The sequence below is a fragment of the Hibiscus syriacus genome, unplaced genomic scaffold (assembly GCF_006381635.1).
Source record: "Hibiscus syriacus cultivar Baekdansim isolate YM2019G1 unplaced genomic scaffold, ASM638163v2 tig00116951_pilon, whole genome shotgun sequence".
NCBI classification, from domain to species: Eukaryota; Viridiplantae; Streptophyta; class Magnoliopsida; order Malvales; family Malvaceae; genus Hibiscus; species Hibiscus syriacus.
Genome location: NW_024063482.1, coordinates 4,124,472 through 4,144,709, shown reverse-complemented (window position 1 = coordinate 4,144,709; position 20,238 = coordinate 4,124,472). Strand labels below are relative to the sequence as shown.

General features: G+C 34.5%; 4 protein-coding genes and 1 non-coding gene across 7 annotated transcripts; 4 read left to right on the top strand and 1 right to left on the bottom strand.

The window, feature by feature from the left end:
- Window positions 1-509: 509 nt before the first annotated feature.
- Window positions 510-19,319, bottom strand: LOC120188734 (transcriptional regulator SUPERMAN-like). 2 transcript variants are annotated; one of them, XM_039192135.1, is made up of 3 exons: window positions 18,834-19,319; window positions 12,434-12,438; window positions 510-986 (listed from the first exon to the last, which is right to left on the bottom strand). In XM_039192135.1, exons 1-3 carry the CDS (start codon window positions 18,841-18,843, stop codon window positions 510-512), a joined length of 492 nt encoding a protein of 163 aa, XP_039048066.1. In that variant the 5' UTR covers window positions 18,844-19,319. The 2 variants fall into 2 exon arrangements, with proteins under 2 accessions (XP_039048066.1, XP_039048065.1); XM_039192134.1 differs by lacking the exons at window positions 12,434-12,438; window positions 18,834-19,319 and having other exon boundaries at window positions 510-1,194.
- LOC120188732 (F-box/kelch-repeat protein OR23-like) lies at window positions 4,079-6,680 on the top strand. The gene is given in 5 exon segments (XM_039192131.1): window positions 4,079-4,135; window positions 4,166-4,946; window positions 4,949-5,044; window positions 5,046-5,146; window positions 6,199-6,680. Coding segments are annotated over 4 exon segments (1,251 nt in total). The 5' UTR covers window positions 4,079-4,135; window positions 4,166-4,184; the 3' UTR covers window positions 6,491-6,680.
- LOC120188733 (iron-sulfur protein NUBPL) lies at window positions 10,336-13,221 on the top strand. 2 transcript variants are annotated; one of them, XM_039192133.1, is made up of 8 exons: window positions 10,336-10,459; window positions 10,582-10,702; window positions 10,803-10,925; window positions 11,247-11,344; window positions 11,732-11,858; window positions 12,194-12,279; window positions 12,660-12,785; window positions 12,982-13,221. In XM_039192133.1, the coding sequence occupies exons 1-8, from the start codon at window positions 10,433-10,435 to the stop codon at window positions 12,991-12,993; spliced, it is 720 nt and encodes a 239-aa protein (XP_039048064.1). In that variant the 5' UTR covers window positions 10,336-10,432; the 3' UTR covers window positions 12,994-13,221. The 2 variants fall into 2 exon arrangements, with proteins under 2 accessions (XP_039048064.1, XP_039048063.1); XM_039192132.1 differs by having other exon boundaries at window positions 12,959-13,217.
- On the top strand, window positions 14,030-16,351 carry LOC120188735 (fructokinase-1-like). Its single transcript, XM_039192136.1, has 5 exons — window positions 14,030-14,478; window positions 14,560-14,810; window positions 14,897-15,181; window positions 15,626-15,782; window positions 15,952-16,351. The coding sequence occupies exons 1-5, from the start codon at window positions 14,098-14,100 to the stop codon at window positions 16,336-16,338; spliced, it is 1,461 nt and encodes a 486-aa protein (XP_039048067.1). The 5' UTR covers window positions 14,030-14,097; the 3' UTR covers window positions 16,339-16,351.
- On the top strand, window positions 17,655-17,726 carry TRNAD-GUC. Its single transcript has one exon. It is a non-coding gene; the product is annotated as a tRNA-Asp (tRNA).
- Window positions 19,320-20,238: the final 919 nt, after the last annotated feature.

The window sequence follows — 20,238 nt, the reverse complement described above, 5'->3', positions numbered from 1 at the left end:
GTACATATCAAAAAGTTCTGAAATGAAAGGGCATTTTCAAGATGGGACCTGCATCCAACCTAGGTTTTAATTCAGTGAAACAGAAACATGCTTAATATGTATTAATTAGGGTTTGAGTGTACTATATAGTCTAACCTAATTGCAAACCCTACTAAGAAAAGTGTTTTTATTATTTCCCTCCTTCTGCAAAACATATTAGGTTTCCTGTAAATTCAAAAACTTTACAAATATAAGAAAGTGGCTGAAAATTACAGAATAATTCCAATATTTCAAGTTCAAAACTTCACAAAAACATGAAGTAACAGAGAATTTTAATTACTCAAGCAGAAGAGCGCATAAAAAATAACATCTTACAGAATCCATCTTGCAGGCCTTCCTTCCTTTTCTTCTTCATTCTGCATGTAATTCTTCTTCTTATTCCCTGTGTTTTATAATGAATATACATCCACAACTACTGTACATAGAGAAAATTCATTATTGGTACTTTATAATATATATATATATATACACTATGGATCGTGACCTAATCGAAGCTCCAAGTCTAATTCATCTTCTCCAATACTTCCATCAGCCTTCTTGTTTCGATGATCATCTACAGGGGACGGACCGATTCGCAAGCTTAGACTCCGATTCGGATGCTGTGAATTGTCTACAAAGAATTCAGCCGTGTATGGGGGTCTAAAACCCCAACCTGAAACTGGGAAAAAAGCTTGGTAACTTACATGTACCTCAGGAGCTATGGAGTAATCTGGCTGATAAGTATAGGACTTAATTGTTGGGTAATTGTCATCAGTTCCTGAAAGTAGTATGGGAACTGAACTAGGCCTGCTCTTGGCTCTATCTTTCCTATGGATGTTCATATGCCCTCCTAAGGCTTGTGCTGTGGTGAACCCTCTCCTGCAAAACACACACTCGTAGGATCGACTACCGGTGGTGCGTGTATCGTCGATGCTTAGCTCGGATTTATCGGTCTCTTCGCTCGAGCTCTTTGAATCTCGGAGATGGTTGGCCTCCATGGGAATTGTTAAGTAGGACTGAAATTCTCACCAGGGAATTTTAGCTTGTTGGAGATGAAGGTGGGTATTATAATAGACAAGGGACAAATAAAAGACATAGGCATTGGGTAAGTGAGTTGTCTGTAAGATTTTTTTTCCCGGAGACAAAAGTCTTAAGCTTTTGTTGTTAGCTAGCCGGCTGAGGTAGTGGATCCATCTTTTGCTGGCAGTATGATATTTTTTTCTGGTATATGTCTGCCATTGTTAAGCTATCTCTTGTCCCTTTCATCTAACCTTTTTCCTTAAAAGCAGTCTCCCTTTTGTCACCTCTCTTCCCCTTTTTCATATATTTTCACCCATTCTTTTTTTCATTTTCATAAAATCATTAGGGGTTAGAGTATATTACTGGCGAGAGTTGAGAGTGATTCTTATATATCACTCAACAAATTTTCTGGTTAGATTCAAATTCTATTTGTTAGGATATTCATGATCAGAAACCAACAAACTAAAATAATTCCAATCATATATAGTTATATAATTACCTATTTAGATAGATGGATAAGTGAAATAAGATTAATACATCTATTGACATAGTGTATTTTTTTAAAATTTTACACGTTTTTTGAATCGTTAGATGAATGAAAATACATTAATGAGATTAATAGTACGATATAAGAAGATTTTTTTACGAATAGAAGAAATGGATTATCCTAAAATTTGAAAGATTTAATCATAATCATTATACTTAATTAATCCAACAATCTAAATTATATAAATATTTTTATATTTTACATTGTGTAAATAGATCGTAACTTATATATATAAATATAAAGATAAGTTATATTTGCAGAGTGTAAAAATGAAAAAAAAAATATATTGATTTAGAACCATTAAATTTATTCTTTGTTAAGCATTAATCTTTTGTGTATCAAATAAATTGCCCTATATATAAATCATTCAAAAATTCATTTAAACCCCCTTTCTTTACTTAAAAGAGTACAAAGGTAAATGGTGAGAATTAACATTTTCGAAGTTTAAAATACACCTTTCAATTGAGAATGTACCTATGCGTGTGTGTATATATATATATATATATATATATATATATATATATGTATTTATTTATTTATTTATATACATATACTTCTAATGTAATGGGAAAGTAGTCTTGTTGGAAACTGTAAATGAGCCTTTGAATATTAGAGGCTTTTTCCATCTAGAAATAACATGCTATATTCTGGCAGCAGATCTTTCATTTTATATATATATATATATATATATTTACAAAAGTGAATATTCATCTCAATGGTTATGATTAAAAGAGTGGATTTTTCTTTAGAGATTTTGTGTTTGTGTACTTACATCGGCTGAATGTATGTGTTATCAATTATTAAAAATAATTATAAACAAATATCAAATTATAATCATTACATACTACTAAAAAAAGTTATAACATAATTCTCAATCCTTATTATATAAAACAAGCCGTACAAATCGTAAAATAAGTAGGTTTGACTAAAAAAATAAAACGTTGATAAATAAAATACTTCAAAAAAAAGAAAAGAAAGAAGATTAAATAATCATTCTGTACAAACATTAAAAAATAATTTTATCATTATCTCGTACTTTTATTATCCGATTCAATCATCACGTTTAGAACAATGAAACGTTTCTTGAATTAATGGTAAATAAAACTGAAATTAGGGCTTATGATCAAACAGGTGAGGAAAGTTGTGGGAACCTTCCTGCAGAATATATAAATGATGAGGGAAAATAGTGCGGGTTTGTACTTTGCACTTGTTCTTAACGAAACCCTTTTTCCCACCACAATGAATGGAAAACGCATCATCTTTGTGTCACAATCAGCTTCCTCATTTGCTATCGTCTTCCTTTATCAGGTTTAAATATACATTCAAATTATCAGGAGATAATACTATTTAATAATATTTTATTTGTAAAATTACTTTTAAATATTTGATTTTATATTTAAGATTGGGTTAGATGCGTTTAACTGGGCAGGTGTTTTTGTTTGGTACAGACAAGGGAAAACACTAATGGCAGCTAACGCTATCAAGTTTTCTTAAATTTTATCTTTTTTTATTACAGATGTTTATTTTGGATTAACAGCGAGATTAAAAATTATAAGGCCGGTAAGATTAATTATAATGAGATTAAAAATGTTAGGAAAACAAATACATACGATTTTGTATTCATAATTGATTTTTAAATGTATTTCTCTTCATAATTTAAAATAAATAAATAAATACTTATTTATTATTGATAATAATTTTTAATATAATTAATAAAAAATTGTATTTAAAATTGAATTTTATATTATAGTATTTTAAATAAAATTTTAAAAATAATATTGTAAATATAATAATTTCAATTTCAATTTAAACAATTATCCACATTTTTAAATATTATCAATTAGAATAATAAATTAAGTTTTATAAAAAGAAGGATACTTTTAGAATTTATTACCTTTTCGTTTGTATGGTATAACTAGGGATGGGTATGTAAGTAGAATCCGATGGGTTCCGACCTGATTCGATCTGATCGGGTCAGGTTTTTTAAAATTTTTGGGGTCGAATCGAGTTGGTTTTTTAAATGTGATGTTCGTGTCGGGTTGGGTTCGGGTTTTTGGTGAAAATACTCGACCCGAAAAAATATATAATTTTATCTTATATATTTAGAAATAATTACAACAATACCCTTCTATATATTATTTTTTTAATTAAATCACTATTTTTATTGAATAAAAATAATATTTTTTATTATTTCGGATTGAATAAGATTATGTCAAATTTTTAAATTATATATCAAATCAGATGAAATATTATTTTAATCGAATCGAATCAAATTAGGTGAACAAAAAATCTGACTCAAACCTACCCATATACATCGTATAACCAAACTCAATACTATAATTTAAACATGTAATATTAATTAATTTAATTTGTGTCGCGTGCAGAACGTTCCAACTTTCAACACACGTGTCAACAAACTGTAGCCTTTAGAGCTTAGATCTTTTAGCCTTTTTATTTTCCTGCATTTCTGGAAAGTCGTTTGCGATCCTTGATTTTGCGGATCAAATATTCAGTTGCTGGGAAATTAGTTGGATTTTCAGTTTCAGCAAAGCGAAACTCTGATTTTCGCGGAGGAAAGAGGGAAAAAGGAGAGAAGGAAATGTCAATTCTATCAACATCACCATCGGCGAATCTTCACGAAATCGACGATGCCCAAACCCTAATCCCCGGCCTCCCAAACGACGTCGCCGCCCTTATCCTTTCCTTCCTCCCGTACTCCCACCACTGCCGCCTCAAGCCCACCTGCAAGCCCTGGTATATCTTCCTCTCCTCCAAGACGCTCCTCTCGCTTCGCCGTCGCAACCGGAGCTCCCATCTCCTCTGCATCTTTCCGGAAGATCCTCACATTTCTTCCCCTTTCCTCTTCGACCCCGAACACCTCGCCTGGTGTCCCTTACCCCCCATGCCTTGCAACCCTCACGTGTACGGCCTCTGCAATTTCACTTCCATCTCTCTCGGCCCACACATCTACGTTCTTGGCGGCTCTCTTTTCGACACCCGCACTTTCCCCTTAGACCGTCCTTCCCCTTCTTCCTCTGCTTTCCGCTATAACTTCGTTACTTCCTCCTGGGATCGCCTCGCGCCTATGATTTCCCCGCGCGGGAGTTTCGCTTGTGCTGCAATCCCCAGCGCCGATCAAATCATAGTTGCCGGGGGTGGTTCCAGGCACACCATGTTTAGGGCTGGTGGGAGTAGGATATGTTCGGTAGAGCGGTACGACGTGGAGAAGGATCAATGGGAAGCGTTGGACGGGTTGCCTCGGTTTCGAGCTGGTTGCGTGGGTTTTACAGTTATAGGAGACGGGGAAGAGAGGGAGTTTTGGGTGATGGGTGGGTATGGAGATTCGAGAACCGTCTCGGGTGTGTGTTCCCGGTCGACGAGTACTATAAGGATGCATTGGTGATGGAGTTGAAGGAAAATGGGGATGGGAAGTGGAGGGAAGTTGGGGATATGTGGGGAGCAGGGGGAGACGCCTCGGTTCGGGAAAATCGCAGTGGTGGAGGATGAGGAAGGGGGTAATCCTCCTGCTATTTTCATGCTCGATGATTATGATATCCTCATGTAATTATGCTCTTCTTTTTGCTAGATAACTACATTTATGTTGGTATCATTGAATTATTGTCTTCTTGGTAAAATTTGCTTTTCTCTAAGAATATTAGAGATAGTTTAGAAGGTTGCCATCTACTTCAATGAGTTGATAGTTTTGCTAGTATAAAAAAGTTTAATGCATTATAAATTAACCGTTAATAAAAGCATCTTTATCAACTGAGTTCAAATATCGAAACGGATGGCACATTGTGTTTCCTTATGTATCAGATATATCTATTACAAGGCATTGTACTTGTTTGATTAGTTAGTTTTGCTTGAATTTTGAATTTGATTCATGTACTGAACCACTTGAGGTTGTAAATTCATATGTATTAATTGATAGTTAAAATCTGAACCAATTCAAAGATTGGGTATTTTTCTATATGTAGAGTAGATTGAGGCAGATAATAATTAGTAACATATTTTGGAGTGTCGTATTCGATTTTAACTCGGCAATAATTTACAATATTTTGATAGCAAAGATGCATAACTTTAGTGTGTGTGTTGTGAGAAGAAAATGTAAGCTGTATGCTTTTGGGTTTTGAAATTCTAGTCTTCTAATGACTTGATGGTACTGCTATTATTTAGTTATAGTATCATGCAAAAAGGGGAAAACAAATCTTGCCAACTTGTCAGGTTCTTCATTTGATACCTAGAATTCCTGCACGCTGCATTCTTCACAGATTTTATCTATGTATTTCTCAATAATCGCTTGCCGAGTCTCGGTTACTTAAGAGAATAAGCTTACATTTCAGCATTTCCTGGACTCTTGACACATTTGGCTGGTTACTTAATCGGACTCTTTGTTATTGGTTCCTTTTACTCGGATGCTTGTACCAAACTGCATGATTCCCTCTTCTGTCAACAAAATTGCAATTTACATTCTCTGCAATTTTAGTTTCAGTTTAGGATTTTATTTGAAGAAAAGCCAGAATTTGAAGTTACTCGCCATTCTGTTTTTTCCGAATTCTTATTCTAGGTCTTAGGTATGATGGCACACTCATCTTCACTTTATCTATCTGCAGATACAACATGGATTCAAATCGTTGGCAAAAGGAGTGCAGTGTACCAAGGCGAACTGCTTGTGAGACTTCATTTGGTTTTATTGTTATGAACGGGGAGTTGCATGTGATGACAATTGTAAATGGAATTGATTCAACCGAAACTCGGCGATCACGACAGCAGAAGAGGACGGGGACATTGTTCATTCAGATATATCATCCTAAGAAGAAGACCTGGAGATTCCTTATCACGAAGCTGCCATTCCGACAGCCTTTGGATTTAAGTACCACAGTTATGTGCCCGTTTCGACTGTAGATGTAAGAACACCTCCTGCCTAGTGCCGCTAATCATATGTAAATAATCCGACGATTCATATATTATTTTTTGTTGATATTTCTGGTTCTATATTTGTGTTGTGTAGCTTGTATGTATGATATATATGGTTATCAAGATGTCAATGCCTGGTGGATAAAAGAAACAATAGCTTATGTAATTGAACTACTAACTATCCCGCTCTTGCATCTTATACATGCATACATACATACATACATACATACATACATACATATATTTTGTAACTTTTGTTTTAGTGCCCTCTTAGAAATGCTTGTATTCTGCTCCAAGTTGTAATATTCTTGCCGGTTAAAGGGTGTCCAAACTAAAAGTCAATGGTTTGATCTAATCTGAATTCTGAATTGTCTTCTGCCTTGAGAAATGTTAAAACTTCATATTCTATAACATGAAGTTTTCCTTTAATTATATGATTGAGATTTTGAAAATTTTAAAGTTTATATTTGAATTTGTATCAAGACTACATTTTTAATTATAATTTATTTTAATTTCACTCTTATTTAATCTTGTGATTTAAAAATTGTTAGCCGGTCCATGCACGCAAATTTGCATTTTTGGGACTCTTCTTTATCATTTGCAGATTCATTTGTCTTCTTTATCGTAAGTTAACTATTCATTTTTTAGGGTCATTATAAAATCTTTTGATCGAGATCAATAAAAATGATTGAAAATCTCTTTCTACACTCATCTCTCTTCTACCTCCTTATGGGTAAAAAAAATTGGTCAAAAAATTTAATACCAATTAACAGTTGTCTGACTATCGACTGTAATTTTTTGTCTAAATCAAACAAATGAACCATAATTTTTCCCCCGTAAATCGAACTAATGAATCGTCTATTATCGCCGTAAACTCATTTGTTCCAATAAGCGGGATAAGGACAGAAAATTACTACTAATATTTTGAAGAGATAAGTAATCAACAATTTGTGTTTCTTGAATAAATTGTCAACCAACTGCGGTTCAATTTACGACCAAACATTACTTAGATCGTATGTCCTAACCAAGAACTAACAAAGAAAAACAAGTTATTAAACAACCAGAAGAAAAAAATTGATCAATATGTATTTTGAATTACGGACAGCTATTAATTAAGAACTCATCTCGATCATGATGAAGTCCCCTTGGCAATGGAAGCCACCCCAAACTCTGCAACAACCACGGGGAAACGCCGGAGGCGCGTGCGTAACATAGCCGGCGACATTCATGCCACCCAACTTGCAGACGCCGGTTTCTCTGCCAGGGATTTCCGTGCACGGATTATGTCCGGAACCCGTCACCGGTCCTTTCTGCAACGATTGAAACAAAAGCTCATCATCTTTTTCCAACCATTGCTCCCCATGCATTGGCCTCATTTCTCCAAGTTGGAGCGAAGCTACTAATAAGAAGATAACGAATGAAGTTCTAAACAGGTTTTTGAATGCCATCTTCTGTGAATGGCCGCCGGAAACTTATTGCTATGAAGCTTTTGTTTTTGAGATTGGTGTTTGTGTGTGTAAATATAGAGAGAGGCAGTGGCGTTGAGTGGTTATCCGATGGGTGTGGTTTGACTGCAGCCTGGAAAATGGCGGAGTTTGACTGATTAAGCCGTGGTTTGAAGGTTGAAACGAGGCATGGAACTAAGGAACAACACGGCACTTTTAGGTTTAATTTAAGCACTGACAGTCATAAAAAGTGTGGGAACGTGGAAGAATTTATGTTTATATATATAGGTTTTAGCTAGGGTTTGATCATCTTTGTTAATCCCCTACGTAGTATTATATAATGTGTGAAATGGATAGTGCGTTCGACCAAGGAAAAAGATGCGTGCAAGGTGAGACATATTTACTAGTAAAATATGAAATTTTAAGTTTGAATACCTAAAAAAATCGAAAACTAAATTAATCTTATTTCGATATTTAATTAAAGGTTTAAATATACAAAAGGTGCCTAATCTATTCTCTTTTTTCCAGTTTAGTGCCAAACATTTATTTCATTTCAATTTGGTGCCTAATGTTTCATTATGTTACTCAAAATAGGTCAAGCCATGACAGACTGTTAGTTTTCTCCGTTAAGTGACACGTGTTACAATCTCGTAATTTTGAAGTTTATTTTTAAAAATATTAAAAATATTATTATTCATAAAAAACCTTATTTCTTTTAAATTACAAAAAAGCCTCAAAATCCTTAAAATCCCCAAATCATAACACTAACCCCCCGCCGCTTCCCTTTCCGGCCACGACCATCGCCGCTGACGTAATCCTTGTCATTATCCTAGTTATAAGTTGTCGTAGTTGTCATCGATTGGCCGTCGATATCGCTTGGGATTCAATTTTCATCCTAGGGTTCGCGGGGTATAAAATGTTGATTCACCATCGATCGGTCGTCGATCAGTCACAATTTCATAGAGGTTTTGGTCGTCGGGGAGAGGTGAGGTCAGGTGGAGCTTCGTTGACGATAAAGGGCGGCGGGCAGCGTGGGTTTAACGGTTGAAATGAAGGTTTTCAAAGTTTTGGGGTTATTTCAAAATTTCTGCATTTTCTTTTTTTTTAATATATAATTTTTTTAATTTATATAATTTTTTTAAAATTATCAGATTGTGACACATGTAACTTAATGGAGGAAATTAATGGTTCGTCACGACTTGACCTATTTTGAGTAATGGAATGAAATGTTAGGAACCAAAATGGAACAAAATAAACATTAGACACTAAACTAGAAAAACGGGCATAGATTGGACACCTTTTGTATATTTAAGCCTTAATTAGATAATTTAATTATTTATGATTTAATTTCTAATTTTCTTAGTTTTTAATTATTGTTTTACTGGAAAACCTTTTTATCAAATTTGAATTATTTACTCTTCACCTATACTAGAATACCTTTGTATCTTCAATTTTCTTTTTAAAAATATATTTTTTGTAATTTAATCTCTCAATTTTATGTTTTATTCAATTTGGGCCCTAACTACAATTCTTTGTAAATTTCATCAATTCCTTGACCTATTTAGTACTCTCATCAATATTTTTTCATTAGAATCTCTCTCTCTCTTTTAAAAAATAATATTATAAATATAGTGTATAATTTTAGATGATATTTAGTTTACTAAATAATATTACAAATATTACCAACGGGGTTGGTTCAAGTAGTAATCAATTTGATATCACTTAAATAGGTCTCGAGTTGAGGTCTTATGTATGCAAAAAAATCCCTATTGAGACACTCACCCATCAAAATCAAGTGCGTAATGTGGGTCAGTCCGGATTAGTCAGAGAAAAATTCTGAGAAACCGGGAGGGCAACCCAAAAAAATAATATTACAAATCTTAATTAGACATGTGAAAACGAATATGATATATATATATATATATATATATTGGATATGATTAGAGAGAATCATTTAAACTAGAACTAATCAATACTATGTTATTATAAATAATTACATTTAAATATAAACATAAACTAGATCAAATATATTCAATTCAATATAAATCTTATAAAGTCGACTAAAAAATTAAATAAATTTTTACTCATAAACTTGATTAATTTAATTTTTTTCTCACTCGATTCAGGTTTATCGAATACTCACCCTAAACATATTGTGAATGTTGTTGAAAACCTTTGGAAGCCTTGTAGGCCATATTTTGCAAGTTCCTCTTCCATCTTCACCCCCCCCCCCTTTTTGAATAGAGATGAAGAATAAAATAGTTTAGTTTATGCACCCATAGGCCTTAGTGTAGTAAAGTTGGACACCCACCAAGTGCAATATGGGCCGCCAATCTAAGTTGCTGGCTTCAGCGTTCTCCTTCACCTTCCTTTAACAATTTATTCCCAGCCATCGCATCGTCTTAGTGAATAAAGATGCAATTTTTTTTTTGCTGTTATGATTGCGTCTGTGAGTCTCGCTAACTGTTAGTTAAGTGGTTTTCCAATGAAGGGCTTCTGGCGACCTTTTGCTGTAAGATTAAAGGCCTTTGTGCTTCACCGGTTTCACTGATTAAACCTTCATTTCTTGTTGAGAAAATGATTCTTGTTTTTGGGTTGATTCAAAAATTGAGTTTTTCTTTTTCCTTTGGGCAGAGGCTTGGGGGTGTTAGGAGCTATTCAGTGTTAAGAAACGATCAGCTGAGAATTAAAGGGGTTAACGATGTGATTGCTGTTGCCTCTGGTAAAGGTGGTGTTGGCAAGTCTACTACTGCTGGTAATCTATTAGTTTTTCATGTTCATGGGTTAGGACTTAGGGATACCATTTTTCCAGGGATTTTTTTTCACTCATGTTGGTTTATTTGCAATATTTGCAGTTAATTTGGCGGTTTCATTAGCTAACAGGTGTGGATTGAAGATAGGAGTGCTTGATGCAGATGTGTATGGACCATCTGTTCCAACCATGATGAACATCCACCAAAAGCCAGAAGTTAATAAAGGTAATATTTCTATCTTCCAGGAGATGATCTTTCTTCAGTCAATGGGAAAAAACGTGAAAGTGTTCTATTAGTATATTGATTAATTATCCATTAGTACAACACTTGTTTTGGAGAATAAGTTAATCTTCCTGAAATTGTCTTTTGCTGTGCCTTTGCCCTTTTATCAATATCATTTGTTGTTTAGTAAACATCCTTTGCCAAATTTCCCAAGAAACTTTTCTGCCTATTGTTCTTCCGAACAGTTTACGAATTACGATCATTTGTTACCTTTCTTTTATGATATATGTTTTCAAAGTTCTCTTTCTCGAAACTTACATACAGATATGAAGATGATTCCTATTGAGAACTATGGAGTGAAGTGTATGTCAATGGGATTTCTGGTGGATAAGGATGCGCCAATCGTGTGGAGAGGACCCATGGTATTGTAATTTATATAGGTTGTGTCTTATTTTTCTTTCATTCATTCTGGAATGAACATCTCTTTATAGCTTCAAATCCAGTTGTCTGTATATCACACCGTTAATCTGCAGAGCAGAGAAAAATATCATGTTGCCGACATCTTTGATTCAAATCCAACCTTAGTTGAGTCGACTTCCCTGTTTTATATAATCTAGATATTGTGTTATAAGTCGCCATTGCTTCTTTTGAGAGTTTGTCCTGCAAATTGAAATTCACATATCTTTATAACAGTTGCATTCACTGAGCTTAAGAATATTGCATGCTAAACTATTTTAGATGTTTCTTTCTATATTTTTGATTTATTTTTGATTTACATAGTATTTTATGAAAGCTTATGTTCATTTCAGGTGATGAGTGCTCTTCAGAAAATGTCGAGGGATGTTGACTGGGGAGATCTTGATATCCTTGTGGTGGATATGCCCCCTGGAACAGGTGATGCACAACTAACCATGTCCCAGAAGCTTCAGTTGTCAGGTAGACAATTAAATTTTAGCCTTTTTTTTATCCCTTTCGGGAACAAAGTATTTGGTACTATGCGTTTAGTTGGTGCCTGTATATGCCTTTTTTTTTATCCCACTTACTATGTAAATTCAAGATTCGTTTATCAAACCTCACTAATATCACTTAGATCATTGGTGCCTGTATATGCCTTTTAGTTGATTTCTTTGATATAGTTGAAATCATTTTTTACATGCGGGGATACATTCCGGAACGGGAAAAGGGAAATGAAGGAAAACATATCTTACTTCACTTCCCCTATCCAATACATTTATTTACTTCAAAAATTTATGTTTGATGTTTTCTCTTAGGTGCTTTAATAGTTTCAACCCCACAAGATGTTGCACTGATTGATGCTCGTAGAGGAGTTAGAATGTTCTCTAAAGTTCAAGTTCCTGTAAGTGGTAATTTCTGCACGAATTCTCTTATCATGCCTGCAAAGCTTGTTGATAATTTTTGTGTAGTGCTTAAATTTGGTATCCTTATGAAGTTTTTAACCATGATTGCTCTCTTCTGCATGAGATATTATTTCTTCAGCTTGCCAGTTAAACTTTCCCTCCGTAATGATGGAATTAACAAAAAATAACAATTTCTATTTCTTGGTACTTTAAGTAGTAAATCTGTGTGTGGGATAGAAATGTCACTGCTGACGGTGAAAGATTTCGGTTTTACGAAATCCTTTCTGGGACTAGTATATTAACTGAACTGCTGCCAAAAAGTGCATTACTGCATTAGAGAGGATATTTAATGATAAGCTTTTTTGACATGTTTTTATAGATTTTGGGATTAATAGAGAACATGAGCTGCTTCAAGTGTCCGCACTGTGGCGAGCCTTCATTCATTTTTGGTAAGGGTGGAGCACGTAAAACAGCTGCTGAGATGGGTTTGCAACTTGTTGGTGAGGTAAGCTGTTTATTAAAGCTAATAATTGTCACTTTGTTATAGCTTTCTTTATACTTGTAGTCGGTTGAGGGCTTTCCTTGGCCTTCTCAATGGCTGAATTTTTTATCGTAAAATGTAGCTTCTCGATATTCGAAGCTGTAAATATATATGATCCGTTACCAATACCATCTCAGATACCCATTGAATTGGACATTAGGAAAGGCTGTGACGAGGGCACACCCGTAGTGGTATCAGCACCTGATTCTGCTGTCTCAAAAGCTTACCATGATGTAGCTCAAAAAGTTGTCATGCGACTCGAGGATCTAGCGAAGGCATGAAAATATACACGAGGCTGACCAGCAGAGTTTTCTCAGATAAAACCACCTTCATTCCTGTCTTTTCTTTGGGCGGTGTTTTTGAGATTCATCCTGATATCTATCAATTTTAAATTCGAACATTTTCGGCTGACCAGCAGAGTTTTCTCGGTGTTTTATAGAAACTTATTCGATGAATTACACACTCAGACCAGCAGAGCTTTTTTTCTCGGTATGGCTACTGCTAGACAGAAATGTTTTGAATTTTTCATGTAGATTGAAATGATTTAAAGCTTCGAATTCGAAAGTAATCTAAGAACCTTACAGAACAGGATATTTGAGCTTGAATTGTTCAAACAGGCAAAGGTTTTGGAGTATGAAATCAATGATACATTAAATAAAGTAATTTGAGCATGTATTCCATGTTGATGATGGCCACTGTACCAATGAAAAAATCACTGCTGCATTTATTCTACAAAGGTTCTTGAGATTATATATTGTTTGAAAGTTGTTAACCTCTAGGCTCTAACACAATCCAGATTAACATTGATTCTAACTAGGGGTAAATGAAGCTAAATAAATAAGTTTGGAAAAAAACTTTTATGTTCATTTAATAAATGAACGAACATAAATAGAGGTGTGTTCGGTTCGTTTATGTTCTCGAACAAGTTTGTTTGAAAGCTCATTTATAAGCTCGTTTATATATATTGATGAGTGTATGAACTAAATAAAATATACAATGAATTTTGGGGTTCAAACTATGAAGGTTGAAAGACGAACAATCCGGTTGGTGCTCATATATTAATCATCAAACCCAGTAATCTCAACTTCAGTACCCGACTCAAACTTTTAGGCAAAAAGGAAAAAAATTTCTTTAGCCGATCGTCACACATTCATATATTCCGTCCACTTTTCTGTATAAACAATTTTATTTAACTCACAATTCCAAAACCAAATCCTAATCCCCTCCATTTTTTTCTTCTTCTTGTTTTTAACTCATTTTCACTTGCATATTCTGAATGAATCACCAATCAGTAACCTTTAAAAACGCCCATTTTCCTTCCCATCCCCGCCACCGCTACCATTGCAACCCTATCCATTCTCGCCTCCTCTTCCCCTCCCCTTTCTTAACCCTCCATCCAAACACCACCATCTCCAAATCTGCCCACTTTTCCTTCACCTGCCGCGTTCTCCACACCCCACTTCTCAATCACCCCTCTGGCTCTCTCCACACCTCCAACGCTGTCAAACCCGCCGCCAATGTCGTCAAAATCGTCGATGTCGCCACCCTCGGCAATCTCTGCGTCGATATTGTCCTCAATGTTCCCGAATTACCCCCGCCTTCATCTGGCGCTCGCAAAGCCTTCATGGAGCAGTTAGCCGCCTCTCCTCCAGATAAGGTAAAAAAAAAGGTTACGTTTTTAAAAAAAAAATGGAGTTTTCAAATTTATTGAGTTTTGATTTATGGTTTTTGATCCCAGCGATACTGGGAAGCTGGTGGGAACTGTAATATGGCTATAGCAGCTGCGAGGCTGGGACTTAAGTGTATTACAATAGGTCACGTTGGCAGTGAAATTTATGGGAAGTTTCTTCTAGATGTGCATCGTGATGAAGGAATTGGTTTGGTTGAAATGAGTGAAGAAACTGATGTTCTCGACGCCCCTAGTTCTTCTTATGAAACCCTCTTATGCTGGGTGCTCGTTGATCCCTCGCAAAAACATGGCTTTTGCAGGTAAAGAGAAAGAAAACTTCCCTTTTTACTGTTTTTCAGTGATGATTAAATGGTTGCTGAAGTTTTATGCGTTTTTGTTTCGATAGTCGGGCGGATTTCAGTAAGGAACCTGCTTTTAGCTGGATGAATACACTGTCCGAAGAAGTAAAGAGGGCGATTAAACGCTCGAGAATCCTATTTTGTAATGGTTATGGCTTTGATGACTTGTCCCCTGATGTGATAGTCTCAGCCGTGGAGTATGCTGCTGAAGTCGGTACATCGGTGTTCTTTGATCCGGGGCCTCGAGGGAAGAGTCTTTTAAGTGGAACCGTGGAAGAGCAAAAAGCACTTAGGCATTTCTTGAGGATGAGTGATGTCCTCCTAACAGCTGATTAGGTGCTTTTTACAGAATCAATGGACATGTTCATTCTATTTCTTTTTTTATCTGCTTGTGTTGTGCTTCTATATCTGTTTGCGTTGCTTTCATAACCAATTTGATGTCACATTGTAATCATTTCGACTTTTGGGAGTTGATTCCCTAGATCTTTCTTAAAATGTAGGCTATTGAATCTGATGCTACATTCTCCTATTAGACCTGTTTTAATTCATATCTGAATCATCACAAGTTTCGTCTAATCGGTGGGAATGATTGTTCCTTTATTGGTTAGTTCTTTAGCTTAACCATCGATCTAAGAAATATTTATCATCTGTCTAAGCCTGCAACTATGGAGGTTTTGATTCCAGTAGGAAGTAATTGGGTTTTATGGTATTTGATGTGAAAATATGTCCTATCTGACTATTTATATTTTGGCTGTTTACCTTATTACTTGCATTCGTGAACTTCCAGGTTTAACCGGCCTAGCTGACCCTATTCTAGCAGGGCAGGAGTTGCTGAAGAAAGGAAACCATGCTCAATGGGTGCTTGTGAAGATGGGCTCTAAGGGTTCGATTCTGATAACCAAGTCAGGTATTACTTGTGCGCCAGCATTTAAGGTGAGTTATAGCTTCGTTGTATATCCGGAAACATAGAAGGTCGTAGTTAACATATGAATGCTATTGTCGGTTAAGTTTCAATTTGCTTTAAGCTTGGATGCTGCTTTTGGTAGCTTGAAAATGTATTTTTAAAGCTATAGGTCATCGATTCTTTAATATGCTTGATTAGGTGAAAATCGTGGACACTGTCGGGTGCGGAGATAGTTTCGTTGCTGCTATTGCATTCGGTTTTATACATGACATTCCGTTGGTTACTACGTTAGCTTTCGCAAATGCAGTGGGTGCAGCTACTGCTATGGGTTGCGGTGCTGGTAGGAATGTAGCGACGATGAAGAAAGTGGTGGAACTGATAGAAACACCCGACCTCAACGAGGACAATAAGTTCTGGAACAAGCTACTGAATGATCATGTCAACTCGCAGGAGGTAACGCTTTTGTCGAAATCGGTCTTAAACGGAAGCAATGGCAGGGTGAAGCATGTTACATTGCAAAACGTGGTTTCCGAACTGCTGCCTAAGCTTACATCTAATCAATTTGAGGGGAAACTGTCATCTTGATGGGATTGCAAAAGAAAATTAGATTCTCAGGCAAACAATACGAAGTTGCAAAGCAAATTTTTTGTATGAAATCATTGTGGGTTTGATTTGTTTTGGTGTAATGCTAAAATTAGCCCCCATTGTTTATTAAAATGATCACTTTGGTCGATATTCTTCTTTTTTTTCTTTTTTTTTCTTTTTGAGCAATTTAGCCTTCCAATGTAATGTTTCATATTAGGACAAAAAGACCCTTAACGTTTGACCGAATAGTCACTTCGACTCTTAATTTTTTTTTGGAACATTTTATTTTAGGATTAAAAGGCTCCCATTTTGGAGCGTTAATTAATATTTTTGATTCATAGAATAATCGTTTTGACCCAAAATAAACACAAAATGAAATGTTGAGAATTAAAATGTTTTAAAAAAATAGAGACAAAAATAACTATTTAATCAAATGTTATGAATTATTTTAACATTATACTTGTTATATTTAGACACAATAAATCAGAGAACGATGTTTTGTTTCAATTATTTCTTTTTATTTGGGTCAGCCGCCTCAATCTTTCCATCCATCTTTTCTTTTTGGTTATATTACACCATCGTATTATGAGTAAAACTATGATGAGGTAATTATATTCCTAAAAGCCACAATCAGTACTTTTATTATGAGTAAATTTATTCAAGAACTTTTGCAGGAAGAATACTAAAAGTTCAGACAGCGATGAGCGTCTCTTCTCGCCTAAGGATAAAGGTGAAATTCTATATCAAGATGTTCAATATAGTAGGGGCATTGTAACATCTTAACACACATTCGTCCAGATATCTTTTCCAATGTAAATAAAGTTGCATTTTTTCTAGAAAGGTATGCTAGACTATTGATTGATCTTTCTTCTTAATGCAACTACAGACCTTTCTACTTATTATTATATTGAGTGGGATAGTAATTATGATGATCCTCGATTAATATATGGATTCTGTAGTTTTTTTGTCATATTATCTAATGAAACTCTGAAAAGTAAAAAATATATTTCTCGATCCATAATAAAAACAAAATATCATAACGTAACTGATGCTACGTCTGAAGTAGTATAGTTAAAAGTTTGTGTTAAAATAAATAGCCAAAAGGAACTAAGGCATGACAGAAGGTCTCAGCATTCTGGAAGAACCACCAATGAAGGTCATCAACCCGCTAATGGCTCATGCCGTTCCTAAATTTTATTCATAATTAATAAATCAATACTTGAATATTTTTTTAAAAAAAACTTTCATGGTTTTTTTATTTGACAGAAGGATCATTGCTTTTCCAAAATAAAAACACATAGCCTGTTGTCAATAAGGTCGTTGTAGTATAGTGGTGAGTATTCCCGCCTGTCACGCGGGTGACCCGGGTTCGATCCCCGGCAACGGCGTTGATATGCTTTTTTGACATTTTACATATGATCGCTACGTACTACAAATGGATTTGGTTTTGGGGAAATTAATCTTCCGGGTCAAGATACCCGGGATAAAGTGAGAATCGGATTCGGATCCCTCCACAACAAACTAAAAATAAGTGTGCTTTTTAAATACTTTTTATATATTTATCATTTTATAATTTTTTATATATTTTTTAAATTTTAATAATTATTAAATTCTTATGTTTTTAGAGATTAAATAAGTCATTGAAATTTTAATTAAATTCAGTTTTATTCTCTAAATTAGTTAAAAAATTAATTATGCATTCAAAATCAATCAAACATTTAATTAACTTTCTATCTCACATCATCATTCAGATGTGGATTGTCATGTTCGCATCGTGGACTATTACATTACCACAATTAACCTTCACATAATCATCGTTAATCACATCACCACTATAATTTAACAGTCAAATGATGAAATTGATACAATTAAATAATTTGAGAATAAAATTAATATAATTAAAATATCCAATACCTATGAATGTGATAATCAAATTAACCACGTAGCTCTATTATCATCTCTAATATATTAAGATCAAAAAGCATTTTTTTAAACAAATAAATAAATGTGCAATTATATTATGTGCATAGAGTAAATAAAAAAATAGTAGCAAAATTGATGTTACGTAAATGACACTAAATGATAGAGATCCGGAAATTTGGGTCCTAAAGACCTAATCAGTGTAAAGGCCGAATGCACGGAAGTTGATGATTTCCAATTAAAGCTAAATAGTAACAAACATGCATGATAGCTGTTTTTAGGGAGGAAGAGGTGTGAGATAATTGTTTTTTTTTGTAATTTAGATATTTTTATTAAAAATTTATTTTCGTCATTATTAGATTTTATGAATTTATCTCCTAATATAAAATGATGTTCGTCAATCCAATTACCGCTCATGTTTTTTTCTTTTTCTTATCAATGAATAGATCTCTTCCGAGCTTGAGCTTGAAAACTGTATTTACTCGAACTCGGACGGATAACTAACGAAATATGAGCAGTTGCTTGAATTAATAGATTGAACTACCTCCCTCCTCGCTTTCCTTTATTCAGTTGACTTTCTTTCATTTTTTTATGGAAAGTGAAAGTCGTTTCGTTTGGTACGAGATCGCTTCACACCTCGCAGTGCTTACACCTCTCGCCTATCGAAGTTCTATTCAAAAACCTCGTCTGAGAACTTATATAGAGAAGGATTTCCCGCGGGGCAGCAGTTCTTCCATACCAACTTAGCTGCCCAGCGCTGCTATTGGCATAACAACTGGTACACCATAGGTTAGCCCAACCCAGTCCACTCCTACTACGATTAGCTCATCGCAGTTCCCCCTTTAACACCAACGATAGATAGGAACTGAATTGTCTCACGACGTTCTAAACCCAACTTATGTACCACTTGAATCGGCAAACAACCTAACCCTTGGGACCTTCTTCAACCCCAGGATGTGATGAGTCGACATCGAGGTACGACTCCGTCGATAAGAGCTCTTGGGAGTCATCAACCTGTTATACCCGACATACCTTTGATCCGTTGAGCGAGAGCCCTTCCACACGGGACTCTATGATTATTTATCTAACTAAACCCTACAAGTATTTGGTGTGCTATATGACATAATTTATGATAGAAACAAAATTAAAATCAAACATCAATAGAAGCTAAATTATTAAATTTAAAAAATATAATAATTTATTAAAATTTTAAAAAAAATATAATCTAATTTATTTAATTTTAAATATACAACATCTTAAATTATCATTAGATTAAAATCTTGAAAGACATATGAAAAACCTAAATAAAATAATTTCAATTTATATTGTCACGATCCAACGTAACATTACGACTTGTCTGTGCAGCATTTCACATCACCAAAATTTAGGAAAGATGGACGGAAGTCATTGAAATACTTCAATAATGGTAGATTATTTTATTTAAAATAAACATACAAATCTTCTAATGTTTAATCATATCAGGTCTTGATATAAATTATATCACAAACCTCTCACAAATTTTGTTTTCATTACATTTTGAGCATATAAAATCACCTCCAAAAGTTACTATTGTTTCACAAATATCAACCACTAAAGCAAAGCTGATCCTACATATAAATTAATACATATAACATGCTTGAAATGTGGAAACACAATGAAAATACAAAAGATTGGTTTGACTTTTTAGACTATTTTTTCCATAGCATGGATGCATGATAATCGATAACTGATTTTTTAAAATATATTTTATCTCGTTAAATTAACTGATAATCGATAAAATTGATATAATTTTAAAGCTATTTGAAACCCTGAAAAGGACTCCAAAATTTTCCACAGAGACTGAAAGGACGATGCAAGTTTTTCTTCACAAAAATGCAGAAATCTGGACCAACCAAAATTTGGAGTTATTTACAGTGCTTTTCATGGCAAAAGATTCTTCAATTTTTATTTGATGTTATATATGATATATAATACAAAGCT

What these genes read in the sequence shown, in the direction of transcription:
- LOC120188734 (XM_039192134.1), bottom strand. Translation starts at nt 1,016, where the DNA reads ATGGAGGCCAACCATCTCCGAGATTCAAAGAGCTCGAGCGAAGAGACC.
- LOC120188733 (XM_039192132.1), top strand. Translation starts at nt 10,433, where the DNA reads ATGAAGGGCTTCTGGCGACCTTTTGCT. An exon ending in GCTTCTGGCGACCTTTTGCT is followed by an intron (nt 10,460 to 10,581) that starts GTAAGATTAAAG and finishes TCCTTTGGGCAG; the next exon opens with AGGCTTGGGGGTGTTAGGAG. An exon ending in TCTCTAAAGTTCAAGTTCCT is followed by an intron (nt 12,280 to 12,659) that starts GTAAGTGGTAAT and finishes ATGTTTTTATAG; the next exon opens with ATTTTGGGATTAATAGAGAA.
- LOC120188735 (XM_039192136.1), top strand. Translation starts at nt 14,098, where the DNA reads ATGAATCACCAATCAGTAACCTTTAAAAACGCCCATTTTCCTTCCCAT. An exon ending in CCGCCTCTCCTCCAGATAAG is followed by an intron (nt 14,479 to 14,559) that starts GTAAAAAAAAAG and finishes TTTTGATCCCAG; the next exon opens with CGATACTGGGAAGCTGGTGG. An exon ending in CTTGTGCGCCAGCATTTAAG is followed by an intron (nt 15,783 to 15,951) that starts GTGAGTTATAGC and finishes ATGCTTGATTAG; the next exon opens with GTGAAAATCGTGGACACTGT.